The 18049-nt window shown below is 43.8% G+C and overlaps 1 protein-coding gene across 1 annotated transcript; it reads right to left on the minus strand.

The window, feature by feature from the left end:
* Positions 1–14799: 14799 nt before the first annotated feature.
* On the minus strand, positions 14800–16986 carry LOC113505244. The gene is made up of 2 exons (XM_026887863.1): positions 16196–16986; positions 14800–14950 (listed from the first exon to the last, which is right to left on the minus strand). The coding sequence occupies exons 1-2, from the start codon at positions 16885–16887 to the stop codon at positions 14800–14802; spliced, it is 843 nt and encodes a 280-aa protein (XP_026743664.1). The 5' UTR covers positions 16888–16986.
* Positions 16987–18049: the final 1063 nt, after the last annotated feature.

Below are 18049 nucleotides of genomic sequence, written 5' to 3' on the forward strand. Positions count from 1 at the left end.
GTTCCAGAAGTTCAATCATCGCTTATTCTAGGTATTGACTTCTGGTGCGCCTTTCAATTGTGTCCGAAATATTTGGGTTCCGTAAATTTGTCAAATAATTCATTAGTAGATTTAAATAGTAATAATCATCAAACTTTCATACAGTCTTATGATAGCTTAGATGAGTCTCAACGCTCTATTGCTAATAACGTTGTTGAGCAATTTAGGGACGTTTCATTTGAGGTCAAAGGTTTAGGCCGTACACACCTTTTAACCCATCGCATCGATACTGGCGATTCTCCTCCGGTTCGACAAAGATATTATAGGCTCTCACCTGAGAAGCAGAAGATCCTTGTCGAACAGGTGGATGAGATGTTGAAACTAGATCGGTAAGGGCGAATATGTTGGCTTGCAGGTTTGCACGTTGTTCATTAAAAGTCAAAATTACTCTCTTTAGAGCCTTCTGCACCACCTTTTACACGTGCAGCTTGTGGGCCAGTTATTCGCAGAAATCATACAGCGCCCTCCGCGTTCAATATAATAATGCGTTTCGGGTGCTGGTGCGGCTTCCCCGTTTCAGTAGCGCATCAGGGATGTTTGCGGATGCACAAGTAAACTGTTTTTACACAACTATGCATAAAAGGTGTGCATCACTGGTGTGCAGGGTGCGGGGCAGGGTGCGGGGCAGCTCCAATAGCATTCTAAAGATGATTGCAAGTCGGCTAAATTGCACATACGTGAATCGCTGTAGTTTTATTTCTCACAGAATGACACAGCAGTAAGTCACAGTGCAACTTAAAAAATGTAAATTTATAATATAATTTATTTTTACTAACATAGTTACAAAACATTGTTGAGTCCTTGTTACTTGTAATAATAATAAATAATAATAATAATAATATCACATCTTGTTCTGATGTCACCGTCTTTATAATTTTTATGTCATCCGCAAAAAGGAACGACGAGGTATTTATGAAACAATCAGTGACATCGTTGATGTAGATGTTAAATAAGATGGGGCCCAAATGCGATCCCTGGGGGACACTTGAGGTGAGTCTGAGGCGCGATGAACAGTAACCGTTGAGTACCACACAGAACTCCCTATTGGTTAAGCAGGACTGAAACCAATTGAGAATTGGGCCATGGATTCCATAAACCGATAGCTTTTTTATAAGTAGTTTATGGGGCACTTTATTAAATGTCTTGCTGAAGTCCGTATACACAGCGTCAGCCTGATAGCCCTTATCTAAAGACTCGGTTAAACTCTCTATGTAGGAGACAAGGTTAGTGCACGTCGAGCGACGTTGGACGAATCCATGCTGTTCTTCACACAGGAACTTCTCAAAGTAACGCTGCACATACGGACACAGCAATGACTCTAGGACTTTTCCAAAGATAGATAGAATAAATATAGGTCTATATGTAGTTATTCATTACATCATTATCTCCACCCTTTAATACGGGAACCACTTTTGCTAACTTCCACGCTTTTGGAAACTGACCTGACATAAAAGATTTATTAAAAATTATATGTAAAGGATTTACCAAGCTCTGTGCACAACGCGCAATAAAAAGTAGAGATTCCATCAGGACCAGCACCTTTTGACTGATCTAGGTTTTTTAACTTTTTAAGGATCTCGTCCTTTTCGACTTTCATAAACGAAAACTGATCGGAAGCTGTATAAAACGAACTCAATTTTTAAAAGTAAGCGTAGTGTTTGTCAACCAGCAACTCCGAATCACTATTGGAGTTGCTAGAGTACATCGTCGCAAATAGGTTGCAAATTTCCGTACCATCCGATGGTATACAAGATCCATTAGTCATGGTAGCTCTCCTGGCGACGTTTATCTTTTAAATATGACCAAAAATATTTTGGATTTTTCTTAATTGCTGAATCCGCGCTAGCAATGTACAATTTATAACATTCTTTTGTGGCCACATCGCATCTTCTTCTTATTATTTTAAGTTCTATTACATCCAAGGGATTACATAATTTTTTAACTTTAATGCGGAGTTTATACTTTTCCTTTAATAACCTAATTAAGTTTGCACTAAACCAAGAAGGATACTTTACATTTTTTCTACGACATAGTGGGACAAAGTTGGTAATTGTGGCTTCAAGAATGCCATAGAACTCGTCTACCATTTCATCAACGTCACGACATCTTCCGATTATATTACTCCAATTTCGATTGTTAAGATGCTTCACTAGTATGTAGTCAGCTTTATGATAGTTACGTTTCTGTGATGACTTGTTTGATTTAAGGCGTGTGATTTCTGTTTTAGATAACTGAATTTCTAAGGGGGGATGATGAAGATCAATAGGCGACAGTGGTTGAGCATCAGTAACAATGCACTCCGGTGTATTAGTCAGTACTAAGTCTAGAAGTTTCCCGTTGTTATTACAGATATTGTTACACTGGTGAAGATTATTTAATGTCACAAAGTCTGTCAAAATTTGCCCAAGGGCAGAGAAATTGTTTTTGGCGATTGAATGATTAACTGCATACCAACAGTGGATACAATAAAGTCTCCTATTACACAATAGGGTAGTTGACAGTGAGCAAATATTTTGAAGATTTCTATTTTTTATGGTAGCTTAATATTTGTTAATTTTAAAAAACGATGACATTGATTAAATAAATCATGATTATTTAATATTTTTGAGAAATAACATTCCAGAATTACTGTCATTAGTCACGTGACAACGAACGCCAATCACGGCGCGTGACGTCACGTGTTGCAACACAAAACAAACTTGACATTTGACAATATTATTGACATATCGTGATCATATTACTCTACTGTGCGTCTACTAGTGTTTTGATTTGTTTTGTTGATAATCCTTGTTAATTTATTGTTATTCCGAAAAGTGCCGGTTTAGTTAAGAGTTTGTTACAATGGAAGCGGGTTTTACAAAAACAAATAGCAATAATCTGGTCAAGATCGATGTCATCATGTTGGGAGCATTTTTCACAAGTTAAGTTATAAGTTAAGTTTTAGCTTGTTAGAAAAATGTTACAATAAAGATTCTAACCTAATAAAAACTAGTCTCAATCGGGAACAGTAAAATTTGATAGTTATTACATTTATATATTTAAAGAACATAATTTATAGCGAGAAAGTTCAAACTTACGTCGAAATGATCCTCGCAAAAATACATTTTGAATCCGATACATTTACGTCCCGTCTTGCAAGTTGTAGCCACTGTTTCCGTATTTGTTCCTTTCGAGGCACATGTACAAATTGTTTTGTTGGTGTTTTGATTGTAGAACGTTCACACTGAGGTAGTATACAATATTTATAAAACTTGTGATCCATTTTAAATGATAATTTGTAAAAACTTGTTATCCACTCAACCAAACAGTTCTTTGTTTAGCATATCGTGACGTAACACGAGTCGCCATGACAGTTTGGCGTGTTTTTTAGCCATAACGTCAAATAGTTCATAAAAATATAAAAAATAATATGTTACAGATCGAATTTTACTGAAATATTCATATTTCAGCTAAATTAGACCATGAGGCACTCGATGAATTAGTTTTTCAAAATTAGTCAGCTACCCTATTGTATGCATCAGATATATCTAAATACATAGTTGTTACAGTTGGCAATAAAATATTCCAGTATGGGTTTTGACGTGCTTGACGCCAACGCGTGACGTGCGTTTTGACGTTCTTAAACCACGTGGTTTAAGAAAACGCAAGTTTTCAGTTAAAAACAGTCGAGCCGCTGCTCTTCAAAATTGAATGTTCGCGAGAAGAAGATGGGGGTTGTACACGGAGGGCAGGTAGGGTGGTGCCAGGAAAGCAGGTAGCAGTAGTATAAAAGGGTGGTACTACGCAGTAGTATATGAAAAAGTGCGGATCTGTCGTGATTGGCATAAGTAACTAATTCTGGTATTTTTTCTGCTTTTTGTTTCACGGGACAGTAGACTAATTTATGTGGGTCGTAGCAGGAAAGCTGGTATGAGTGTACATGAGAGTAACAAACCAGGAGGCCAGGTAGCAGATAGTAGTAATACACGAGGGTGGTTCCAGGAAAGCATAGTAGTATTTCATGAGGTTTGTAGCTGGGTAGCAGGTACTGTACATGCATGAGGCCGGCATCAGTAGAGTAGGCAGCAGTCATGAGGGGGTTACCAGGAGAGCAGGTAGCAGTAGTACATGAGGGTGGGAACATTAATTCGGGAGTCAAAATAAAAAAAATGAGTCATTAATTGGTAGGAGCTATGAGATAGGTACTACAGTGGCAGTAAATGTATATGAAGATGGTGACGATCTTGCTGAAGGGGCTCGATTGGCCTAAAAAACTACTATTCAATCAGCAACATTATCATCGACTCTAAGGCGGCACGAAGTTCGAAGGGAAAGCTGGATTGATATAATGTACCATATACTAATATTGTAAAGCTGATGAGTTAGTTTGTTTGAACGCGCTTATCTCAGAAACGAATATTCCGATTTAAAAAATTAGTTTCATAAAAGTTTATTAATTGATGAAGGCTAAAGGATGTAATACCTATCGTTACACCATAATTACTAGGAGCCGAGCTGTAATGTAAATCTTAGAAATACGGACGGAAGTTATGTGGAATCTAAAAGTAATCCTATTTTTAAAGATCCTAACTTATAACTTCTTGAATGAATGAATGAATCCGACCGATTTCGGCCATGGCGACTGCTTCAGCTCCTATTTGGTATTTTGGCTTTCATGCGCCCGTAGACGGCTAATTTACCCTATTCTTGCGATGAAAGTCCGAGCACATTGAGGGCAGTTGAGATTGCCGTCTTGATAGTGTTAGGAAATAGCAGCAGGTAGGCGGGCCTTTACAGTATCGCGTTTAGCGTCAAGGTTAACTTTACGTTGGACCTCGAAATCCCGTACATGGTTGTTTACCACTATGTGCCATACTGGCCTCTGTGCTGCCAAATGCTCCCACCGTAAAGGCTCTATGTTACATCTCTTCATATGCCGTTTTTGGACATCTTTGTAACGGAGGAGTTGTCTGCCCTGCTTACGCTTGCCTTCCTCCAGTTCTGAATAAAAGATGCGCTTTGCCACTTTCTCATCCGACATCCGCGATACGTGACCGCACCACCGAAGTTGCCGACGCATTAAGTAAGCCTCAATGCTACCAACATTGGCTCGCCGCAAGACTTCGGTATTTCGTACTCCATCTGATCTTCATGATGCTACGAAGACATTTCAGGTGGAATCGATCAAGAGCACGTATATGGCAACGATATAGACACCATGTCTCGGAAGAATATAAGAGGTTTGGCAGCACAATTGCCATATAAACAGAAACCTTGGTGGCCAACTTAAGGTCATGTGAACTAAAAACCTCAGAACGCAGCTTACCGAATGCTGCAGCTGCAGCACCAATCCTGCTGTTGATTACAGCATCAAGGTCAAACTTGAATGTTACAGTGCTCGCTAAGTAGCGAAATTTATCTACCTGCTTTAGCACATCCTGGCCAAGCTTTATGGTCAGTGACTCACGACCGTGAATGTGTACGGACATCACTTCTGTCTTATTGACACTGATCTTTAGGCGGAACTTGCGGCATGCTTGGTGGAAACCGGACATTAGCTGCTGCAGGCCATCTGGGGATTCACAGATCATCAGCATACATGATCTCGGAGATCAGTGCATGCAAAACCTTGGTACGAGCCTTAAGTCTAGCCAAGTTGAAAAGATTGCCATCCGTGCCGAATCGAATGCGGATTCCCTGGGAAACTGTTTGTAAGACTTCTCTAACCACCACCGTTAAGTATAAAGCAAACAGAGAAGGTGCTAACAGGCATCCTTGCTTCACTCCACAAGTAGCGGAAAAGAATTCTGTCTGTTTACCGTCTACGGCAACACAACATTGCACGTTGTTATGCAGTAGTCTAAGAAGTTTTATAAACTTTTCCGTGCACCCGAGCTTTCCCAGCACCACCCAAAGCGCTTCACGAGGCACACTGTCGAAAGCTTTCTCCAGATCAAAAAAACAGAGGAACAATTGACGACCCTGCTCCCTGCTCTTTTCCTGTACTTGCCGTACGGCAAAAATTGCTTCACATGTACCTCGATCAGATCGGAAGCCAAATTGAGTTTCTGGCAAAATCTTTTCCGATAAGGCCTTTAGGCGATTCAGAAGAATTCTGGCAAAGACCTTCCCAGGGGCCGAAAGGAGTGAAATACCACGGTAAGCGTTGCAGTCAGACCGGTTGCCCTTGTTCTTATACAGAGCACAAATTCGCGACACTTTAAAAGTATCGGGAACGCGCTCTTCTTCCCACATACGTTCAAAGTATCTCCATATCAACGTATGCCTCTGATATTTAATCAGCTCTCCCGGTATAAGGTCAATACCAGCCGCCCGGTTGTTTTGCTGCTGTCTAATGGCCAAAACAACCTCGTCACACAGCAGGGGCTCATCCAGTTCAATGGCAGAAGAGAGTTGGGGCATTAAAATAATACTGTGCAAATCAGCTGATCGATCCACATTAAGCAAGGTGTTAAAGTGCTCCGCCCAGCGTTTTAACACGTCCTCTCAGTTTGTCAATAGGTGCCTACCGTCGAGAGACCTTAAAGGAGCCTTTGTAAGATAGGATTTGCCAATCAGCTTACGCATCTCACTGTAAAACTCCCCTAGCTGGTTCGTGTCATTGAGCCATTGCATGCGACAAGCTTTGTCCCGCCACCACTTGTCTTTAATTTGTCGAGTCAGCCTACACACTTCTTGGTCACTAGCTTTGACATCCGCAATGCTTCCTCTTCGCCTTGTATGCTGTCGTAGAAGGTCTCGATATTTATCAAATGCCGCCCGCAGAACTTCATCACTCTCATCAAACCAGTCTTCATTGCGACGGCATTTATTGCCCAGTACAGTTGAAGCGGTTTCTAAGATTTGAGATGCTAAAGTTCCCAAGGCAGCATCAACATTATCTATTTCGCTAGTGGATGACAGCTTTCTAGACAATGAGTCAGCATATTTTTCCTTTACCTCACGATCTTTCAGCTTTTCCACGTTTAAGTACGCAAGCTTTCTTGTCTGAGACCGACGCGGGCGTAGGAGGCGGATTCGCAACTTAGTGACAATAAGTCAGTGGTCGGACCAACAGTGCGCACCTCGCATAACGCGGGTTATCTGCACTTGACTGTAATCTCTTTGCCTCACAATAGCATAGTCGATCAAATGCCAGTGTTTGGATCTTGGGTGCATCCATGTCGTTTTGTACTTGGCGGCAAGTCTAAACATAGTGTTGGTAATTGCCAAGCCGTACTGAGCACAAAGACGAAGCAAAAGTTGATCATTGCTATTCATGTTGCCAACACCGTGTCTACCCAAAACTCCAGGCCAGGCCTCATAGTCCCGGCCAACCCTGGCATTGAAATCGCCCAGCAAAAGTACCTACTCTCTGGCGTTTATGCGATCAAGGCAAAGGGATACTTCCTCGTAAAATTTGTCCTTGATATCATCAGGTTTGTCTAACGTAGGCGCATAGGCACTGATGGCATTAAGGTAACTGTTTTTGGTCGAGATGAAGGCGCAGCGTGGTTACGCGGTCGGATATGTGAACAGGGTACTCTTTCAATCGCTTGTCTAAGTGATTCTTGATGGCAAATCCTACACCTGATCGCCGAGGTTCGGAGGCAGCAGTACCTTTCCAAAAGAAAGTGTATCCACCACCTGCTTCTACCACATCTCCTTCATCGGCAAGCTGTGTTTCGCTGAGAACAGTAGCATCCACGTTATAGCGATGAAGTTCTCGAGCTACAATGGCGGTCTTGCGTTCAGGACAGGCATTACCATCTCGATCAAGTAGAGTTCTCACGTTCCACGTGCCGAATGTCATAATCGGTGTAATGTTATTGTTATTAAATTTTCTGTATTTTCGACCACGATTAAAAATGATGCGATGGCAGCCGCGGTTACTACCACCTATCGAGAGATGGGACGATCATTTTTTTAGGGTACCTTTTCTAACCCCCTCCCTGGCTGAGCAGGGAAAGCAGTGTCTCCCTAAATAGGGCTGCTTTGTCATCTCGGGTGCTACCGAATCCGCGCTGTCGTCCCAGAGTGCAGCGCAGAAGCGACCACGGCATGTACTCACACCCCCAAGACCGCCTATGTGCAGGTATCAGACAAAGCCTAGATGCATCTGTCTAAACCTCTCTACTTCTACCCATGGCCACAGGACTTAACTCAATCGGAGTCCATTAACGGAAGCGGTCAAATACGCAGGATATATTTAGGGTGCGCAAGCGTTTGCGCATACGCAGGCGCACACACTCGTCCTCACGATCCTCCTTGGATCAGTGGAACGGAAAATCGCTGCGACTGAATGAGATGCTGTGTCTGGCCGCCAGTGACTATACGTCCTCCACTGTCACCTTAGGCCATCCACCTTGCCTTGCTGACCCACCGAGTCAGCCAAATCACATTGCATATCTGCGTTGTGTTGCCTTCCTCACCGAGCCAGACTTTGTGTTGAGCAGGAGGGAACCACATGAAGGAAGGGTATTGATTTATGAGGAAGGAATTCAGGAATTGGAGAGGTGGGATACCATAGCATACCATGGATTATCGGAACGTGGACTAAGGTAGCTCAGGGAAGGCGGGATCGCGTGCCCGTACACTCATTTACACAAGTGCCTCCTGCCCATGTGACTTCTTACTAACCACGCGGACGAAGTCGCGGGCAACAGCTAGTCTAGTATATGACTCCTTAAGGTATGGATTTCCAATAGTGATTCGGATCACCAAGACTAGTTTCCGACCGTCAGATAAACGGTTTGTGTTTTCTATAAAGTCAATTTCGCAAAACTGTTCCTCCAATGAATACGTTTTCTTCTCGGCAGTCAGTTCTACAATCTCCCAAAATTTCTTAAGGGAATTATCTAGATTCGAAAAATGATTGAAATAACAATAGACCTCCAACTTGGATTGACTGATACCGATTGGGCCGGCTATTAACCATCCTAATTGTGATTAGTAGTAATAAAGTAGGTTTATTAGATCCTAACTTACTCGTAATTTGATTCGTACCAGTAATATTCCAAAATACGTCAGCTCCTAATAACATACATATCTATAGTGGAAGGTTGGGAAAACTTTGGATCCGCTAATTGTATACCACACGGAATATCTAACTTTTATACATCTATTTCGACGCTGGGTAAAATACCTATTATTATTGGCACTAATTAGCAAGATACTTTGGTACTAAATGTAGATGAATTAGACTTAATTTTTACGTCAGACTTTCCTAAAATGTTATTTTTAATATTATTAAGCCCGCAAACATTTAAAGTTTCACTAGAATTCTTACTGAACCCTAATTTCTCTCTCATAGCTTTATACTTCATTTATTATAACATTAGAAAAAAGAGGCTCGTAGAAGCAGGAGTGCGAAACATTTTATTTCTATTTTAAATTACAAAACAAAACAACAACCCAATAACAACACTAATAACTATAAGAAAACAATAACTAAACAGTAAAAAATAACAACAAAATCACGAAAACTTGGCAATAACAACGAACAGGATGCAGTATTCACAAGTGAATGACACAGATAGATACTTTTGTGACATATAACTTCAAATGACATAAACCGACAAAATGAGAAAATCCCTTCTGTCACAACTTATGAAAGGATTAGGTAACCTCTTAGATTTGGTAAGATTATACTGAAGGGAAAAACGTTCCGGGTGTTGTGCATCGCTGCTTCTTTTAAGTTTTTAGCATTGACACTGGAATTTTAATATGGCTGAAATAATGTATTTAAATGAAAGTCACTTAATTTCATAAGGTTGAGAATCGAAATAATTACAGTGATTTGTACGAACGGATATATATGTAGATGTGTAATAAATTCGGCGTAAATGACAACTTTAAGATGTTTGTTGTATTTTTGCTGCAAAGTGTGCCTTAAAAAGAACCCTTTTAACTTCTGTCTAATGCTATAACAAATGAAGTATAGTTAAAAATTACGATTGACAACCGGTGTCTAATAATGCTCGCGCCTAAGCCGTTTTATTGTTTAACTCATTAACGATTTCTACCAGCGCTGTAATAACAACGTGTGAGTCATCGTCGTGGCCGATAATGTAACCGGTTCATTTTGTTGACTATTTACATTTTGTTCTAAGCAAGTATTCGCGTTATCTTTATGAATCAAAGTATCATGTTTACCATTACATATTTTGCAAAAACCCTTCAAATGACACTGATAACTATTATGCCCACTACGTAAGCACTTATTGCATAATTTAAACCTTTTTACTTCGCACACTCTATCATCATAATTCTTTTCTTTGAACTTTGGACATTCATGAACAAAGGATTCTGGCTACAAATTAATGATGCTTTCCCGTATTGGAATCCGAAGCAGCCAAAAAAGATTTCACTTGTTTTTTATTTTGATAGTTCATATTATTATGTTCAGTTTTATCGGATCTATTATAATGGGTAGTTTCCAAAATATCTGCTCGGTAACGAAAGAATGAATAAAAATGATCTAACGACGGTAAATCAGATAGACTATTCTTATGTTCTTCCTATTTTATACCGGTAGTGGAATCCAACTTTGCTGAAACTATGAATATTACCAAGACATCCCACTGATCAGTAGAAAGCCCTAAAGTGTGCAAAGAACTCAAGTTTTTTGATAAGTGATCAACTAAATACCGTAAAGCCTTAAAATATTCTTTTACTATTGGATCGATACTTAATAACGATTTAATGTGGTTGCTAATTAAAATATTTTTACTATTGTACCGGTTACATAAAATTTGCCATGCCTTTTCATAATAGGCAAATTGCCTCATGTCACCATTTATAAAAATAACTATTAATTCAAATATTAATCCGTACAAGGGTCCGAAATATATAAACTTCAATAAATAATAATAAAGGATTGCTGTAAAAATTTTTACTTTTTTTCTCTTGCTTGAAAACACCGTTCGTCATGTTTTTACGTCACCAATATTGTAAACAACATAATGTCAAACGATAGTTTCAGGTTATTCGTGGTCTTTCATTTACGCCTTTATAATTATTTATTTCACGTAAAAATACACAGAAATACACTACAGTTCCACTGGACAGAGTTACGGGATCTCTTTTAACCAGGTGTTTCGCATATTCACATCACTGGGTACTCAAATCCACAACTTGGGTTGGGTTTTTTATTGATGTGTTCTTACATTCCCGCACGATACAATAGTGGTATTACTATATGTAATCCTTTCGAAGCCATGGTTTTGATTTCCGATAAAAAGGTTATGACAGTCATGCGTAGTGTTTACAAGAATAGTCACGTCACAGATAATTGATAGACCATCATGGCGGACGGCGTTTTTGGCTGCATAGCGAAAATATATTGGGAAAGGTGCTTCAAAAAAAAATTAATATTTTTATAGTGCAATATACACCGTGATTTTTAGTCGTCTTACAAAAGCATCCCAGTTCATGTATCCAATGACTAGAACACGTTCATGATAAAAAAAAAGGTATTTATGAGATTTGAATAAATGTAAAATGCAATTTTTATTCAATATTATGATGCAATTCGTAGTTTTTTAGAAACACAGCTCTGTTGCGAGCGCGGTCCGAGCCTTGTAACAATGGTAAGGGGTGCGGGCGGCGGCGTTTTTATCATTTTTAAGAGTATATTTCAGATTTCTCTTGTTTAATTTTTCTTCGTACTTATTATTTTAGTTGACGATAAAAAAATAATAATCGCGCCTAGGGGTATTTAACGTCGGATCCATGAACTGGGCTGTTTTTGTAAGACGACAAAAAAATCACCGTGTATTCGTAATGAACCGTTCTATCAAATAATAAAAATAGTGGCCACTAGCCTATTATCTGCGGTAAACTCAATTGATCTTATTACGTCAGTGGCACTATTTTCTCAACTTGATCTGAGATAGTGATATTTATTAATTAATTCAATTCAATTCAATTTATTTATTTTCAAGCAACATGGCCCATAGATATATACCTTACAGACTAACATACATATAAATATGACGGCGCAATACATGACATTTGACGTTTGCTGCCGACGACGTCGGAATAGAATGGCAGCATGATAGATGTCAGCTGTCATTCTTGCGGAACATCACACTGGGAGCGCGGCGGCCATCTTATTCACTTTTGAATTGCAAGCCGCCAACGCACCACGTGCCAGACGAATCGCTTATTTCCGACGCCATCTTTAACCGTTCTTGATTTGATTTAATGGAATATCATTATCTGTGCCTAATTAAAGTGTGTTATATTTTGTTAAACTGTTAAGTTAAGAAGGAATAAATCTTTTGGAGGATTAATTCGTGACTTTGTTCGAGTTCCTGACACACGTGAAACATGGAAGATTCTGATATAGGCCATCCTGAGTCTATATCAGAAGTGGGATCCCACGGGCCACAAACAGGGAACACGCAGCCTGCAGAAAACTACTCTGCAACAAGAATACTGTCGAATATGGAGGAAATGTTCACCCGGATATTTGCGATGTCGCAAGTATCAGCTCCTGTGAGTACCAACACCATAAAACTTATCGAATTTGATCCTGATGATTCCGAAGCTGACATCGAAGGCTGGCGTAACGTCACAGAAGTAATAGTGCAGGAGAAAAATCTTGTTGGTGTTAATCTACTGATGGCACTTACTAAGGCGCTTAAAGGTTGCGCAGCGACTTACCTGACTCGAATAAACCTCAAGTAATTAACATGGGCTGCAGTTAAAGAAACGTTGCTAGCTAGATTTGCTAAGCCCAAACTAATGCAAGATCATTTTGATGACATTTTATGATTCCAAATTAGTGTCAAAGAAACCGCATCAGAGTCTGCAATGCGCTTATGGAACTTGATCGAGCGAATACCAAAAACTGACCTACCTGGGAAAGGCAGGTCACCGATATCACTGGGTTTGTGATATAGGTGCTGTGTCAAAAGGATAATTTGATACGTAGAGAGTTGATAGCACATGTGATAACTACTCGTGCCCAGTTGTTTCGGATCCACAATGGCATATCACTAAAGCGACGGTTGGACGTCAGTGATTTAAATCAAGACGCCGATTGAAATGAAACTACTTTTACGGATTTTATCGCGGTTTAATTAAAAAAAAAAAAAAAAAATTAAACCGCGATAAAATCCGTAAAAGTAGTTTTATTTCAATGTCTAACATTCGCGTAAACCTAAGAAACCTCAAGACGCCGATTTCAAGTGACCTTGAATGACAGACTCAAGATTCCCTGGAAACTGTCATTGGTATGGCGTGCCAGGACATCGACAAGCTGAATGCAGGAAGCGAAAGGATGACTCCAAATCGTTGAAGTCTCATGATCCATCCAGTTCTACAAACAATCAAGACAAGCCGTCTATATCCTGCTACACGTGTGGAAAACCTGGTCACACGTCTACGACCTGTCCAGAAAAGAAGAATGGAGGGAAGACTGAAAGGAAGGAAGTCAACCTTTGCGACCATCAACTTTCTAGATCCACGCTAGAGACATCAGCTGGTGAGAGATTTCCATTTTTATTTGATGGCGGATCATCTTGCTCACTTTTAACTGAAAGTTTTCGCTGTCAGTTTCCGGGTAGTGTGCGTATTAATCTAGTTCATCTTTCTGGTATCGGAGGTGATGACGTACAATGCACTTGCCAAATTTTAAGTACCGTAAAAATTGGGGATGCCTCAAAAATTGGGTAATTTCTGTACCAATAATTGTAGGTACGGATCCGCCGCGGAACACGTAAGCGATATTTGAATAGCCGCTTACGCGTCCCGCGCGCATTGACCAATCACAGCGCTCGGCGCCGACGCGACGCTCAGGACGCGTCACCCCGCGCCCGAGCCCCCTCTCTCGAGATTTAAAACTGTCGAACTAACGACGTGCTCTGTGTGTTAAAATTGTGTAATAATAGTTTCAATCGAATTTAATAAACTTTTTAAACTTAAATAGTTGGTTTACCTTCCACACAAGCTATAAGTGGCTGCCCAACGTTGTGCTGCGAGTTCTAGTACTTCTAGTTAACTTCAGTGCTCGTGATATGTACGCAACTCACTGGGACAACAACGCGCAGGGAGCTTACCACGCCACTCTCAGATGATGAAGTCGCCGTGGACGCCGGTTGTGACAAAGGAGCCGACGCTGCTAGTTGCACGTCGGAACAAGTGGCCGCCATGATGGCCGCCATACAGCAGTCTCAAACCGAGGCATTCAAGCGCCTGCTGGATAAGGTTATGAACCGCCACCCGTCACCCCATCAAGTTCCCAGCCCGCCTGCCGCGCAACTGCCACAACTCGCCACCAGCGGTACTTTTACCCACTGTCTTACCCACCGCCAGATTTGGCGGTGACGCCGACGAGTCCGTGGAATTCGTTGACGCGATACAAAGCTACAAAGAATGTGCTAACGTGTCCGAGGAAAACGCCCTCAGGGGCTTGTCAATGGTGCTGATCCATGACGCCGCCATATGGTATCGTGGTATGAAAACGGAAATCCATTCATGGCAGCAAGCCATAGATTTGCTTCTGAGTACCTACGGAGACCGGCGGTCGCCGCACCGCATCTATAGAGAGTTGTTAGAGATGCAACAAGTTCAACAAAACACCGATACGTTTGTTGCTAAGTACCGTGCATTATTATCAAAAATTCCTGCCGGCGGCATAACTGAAAAAGCACAAGTTGACATGGTTTACGGCTTCCTCGACTCCAGGATCCGAAGACACCTACGAAGAGAAGAATTCTCAGATTTCTCGAACATGCTGCGCCTTGCGCGTTCTATTGAGATAGAATTCGACACTCATACGCAGCGCAGTGCAAAGCAAACAAAGTCAGCGAGCGCCGGCGCCCGCGGCAGCAGCGCGCCGATGGAGCCTCCGCGCCGCTCGACGGCGTCTGCGACACCGAGCGGGGCCAGCGCCAGCTCAACGACGTCGGAACCAGGCGGAGGGCTGACGCGACGTTCTTCAGATAATAATAACAGTGCTAGTGCGCGTTCTTATCAAAGTGTCGCGAAATCAAAGTATTGTAAACAAAAAGGTCACGTGCGCGATGAGTGCAGTAAGCTAAGTAAGAGTGATAACAAAGAATCACTATATTGCTATGGTTGTGGTGAGGTCACAGTGTCATAAATGCAGTAACCTGTCGTTCTCATCTCTCTATATCAAACATAATCTTGTAAGAAAACATTATAATTCAAAACTCACTACATCCTCTCATTCACCAACTTATGATGATGTTTCTTGTAACATTAACAATCATTCCTAGTGCATTCTACCTTAAATTTAATACACTTTTTTTTGGTTTAATACCTAATGATTTGACTACTTTACTTACTTAATTTTATTAATTTTGTAAACAATTAATTATTATTGTGGTATCTGTAATTTTTCTTAATAATAACATATTTAGAATTTTTGTTTGTATTAATATTAGAATTTTTGTTTGTATTAATATTTCATGATATGTTTGTTCTCTTTTCTATTTTTCCGCTTAATTCAAGCGGAATTAATTAAACATCTTGTCTTGTTTGTTTTTGCTATAAAAACGGAATTTTGCATTGTTATTGTTATCTCCATCCGTTTTTTTTTTTTAGGCGGGGGAATCCTCATGGACACCCGCCCTCCCGGGGGGGAGGACGGGTAGTGTCAGACTCTTACTGACTAAACCTAACCGCCGGGTGACGTCAGCCGCGTTTTATGCCGGCACGTGGAGCTGCTTAGCATTACTACACAGTGCCGGCCGCGGGGATCCGCCGGCCGTTGAATAGGGCCGGCGGCTCGCTTTCGCGTTTGTTTGTGGAGACCGACGTGTAAAGAGCGTCGGCCTCCTTGCCTCATACTGGGGTCGCACCCGTCACACCGAAATGCGACCCCCCGTCGCGGGTCTGTTTTGACGGGCGATATGCACCCCCGTGCCTATCGCCCAGACCCTGGTTAGGGCGGCAAGTTGCGCTCATGCGCAGCTCGTCGCCGCCCCACACGACGTCGGCGTATGGCGGGCGCGCTGGGATCTTCTTCCCTCGCGCGCTCCGCCGCCTCCTTCGCTGACATAACAGTCTCTGCGAAGGAGGCCAGTGCGTTCCACGCTGCACGACTGCTGATAGCTGACGCGACAACAGCCGGCAGCGCGGAAAGAGAGTCCAAATTAAGCTCCGTCAGGAGTTCGGAGCGTGCTTCGGCAAAAGCCGGACATACGGCCAGAGTGTGCAATGCGGTGTCGTCATCGGCACCGCACTCATGGCACGCAGTCGACTCCTCCCTCCTGACGACGCGGCACAAATAGTGCCCGAAGGCACCGTGCCCTGTGAGCACTTGCGTGAGGCGGGTAGGTCAACGCGCCCGTACCGCCTCTCCGCCCACGGTTGTAGGTGTGGGCGGATCGCTTCACAGATAGCCCGCCCCGCCGTCGGTTGTGAGAGCCGCAGCTCCCAGTTCCTCAAGGTGACGAGGCGGGCTTGTCCTCTCCAATTTTCGAGCTGCCTCGGCGAGGGGTCGACGCCCCGGGACCGGAGCTCGGTGATGCGGGTGTAAAGGTCCGCAAGCACCTTTGCTTCCAAGTCCCAAGGCGGAGTCCCCGCCAAGGCAGTCGCGGCTTCATGCCCGACAGTGCGGTACGCACGGACGATCCTGATGGCGACAGCACGCTGCGCGCCAAGCAGGACCGCCCGACTGTCGGGCATCAGCGTCTTAGCCCAGATGGGTGCGCCGTACAGGGCCATCGAACGGATGACACCTGCATACAGTCGGCGGCACCCAACGTCGGGGCCCCCGACGTTCGGCAGTAACCTTCCGAGAGCAGTTGCGGCAGCCCGGAGTCTAGGCGCCAGCCTTCGGAAGTGCTCCCGGAAGTTGAGCCGCCCGTCGAGGACCAAACCGAGGTATTTCATTGTGCCTGACAGCGGGATACGAACACCCTCCACTGTCAGGCACGCGTCAAGTCCGGTGGTTCGGCTCCGGGGGCCGTGCAGCAAAAGCGCTTCGGTCTTCCCCAGAGCCACGTCAAGTCCTAGCATCCGGATGCGACCCACGACGAGTTGTACGCCGCAGGTGGCACGCCGGATGCATTCTGCGGGGGTTGAACCCCGCGCCAAAACCAAGGTATCGTTTGCGTAGCAAACGACCCGCGTACAGGGCAGGAGAGCGCCCCGGAGGGTCCAGTCGTACCCGATGTTCCACAAGAGGGGCCCCAACACAGACCCCTGTGGAACACCGCGTCCCGTCTCCCACCCCTGCGGGCCGCTTGGCCCCGCGAACGATATTGTCCTCCCGGAGAGGTAGTCCGCCACGACGCGCTGTAAATAGAGCGGCACCCCGTGAAATCGAAGCGCCGACTCTATGCACTGATGCGGCAGCGAATTGAAGGCGTTGGCGATATCTAGCGACACCGCTACCGCCACGCCCCCTCGTGCTACCGCATCCGCGGCGAACTCTTGGACAACTTTTATGGCGTCCACCGTGGACCGCCTCGCCCTAAAGCCATATTGGCAGTCCGACAGACTCGGACCAGTCCTATCCAGATGCCGGACGATGCGGGCAGCGATGACACGCTCAAAGAGCTTGCCCGCCTCGTCCAGCAGGACAATCGGCCTGTAACCAGACGCCGAGTCTGCCGGTCGTCCCTCTTTACGAAGAAGGACGAGCCGCCCCGTCTTCCATACACCCGGGAATCTGCCCTCCTCCAAACAGGAGTTGAGCAGACCCCGGAATCGACTTTCGAGGGGCCCCAGTGCCAGCGCAAGAGCGCGCGCCGGCACTCCATCGGGGCCCGGGGCGGTCTTCTTAGGGCGAAGGCGAGCGATGGACGCCTCCCAGTTCCCCCTCCGTGATCACCTCCAGTGGCTCCGGCGCCTGAGGCGCGATCACCACTGGAGGGAGGATGTCTGTCCGGGTTGGAAATAAGGACGAGACGACGACGTGGAGCAGCTGGGCCTCCATGGTCTCGTGATCGGGGGCCGGCGGCGCGGAGCTTGTTCCGCGCCATAGGTACGGGCGCCCCACGGATCCTGTTGAGGTCCTCCAGCATCTCCTGCCTTGCTCCTTCCTTGGCCT

Source organism: Trichoplusia ni, chromosome 25 (genome assembly GCF_003590095.1).
Source record: "Trichoplusia ni isolate ovarian cell line Hi5 chromosome 25, tn1, whole genome shotgun sequence".
In the NCBI taxonomy this organism is placed as follows: Eukaryota; Metazoa; Arthropoda; class Insecta; order Lepidoptera; family Noctuidae; genus Trichoplusia; species Trichoplusia ni.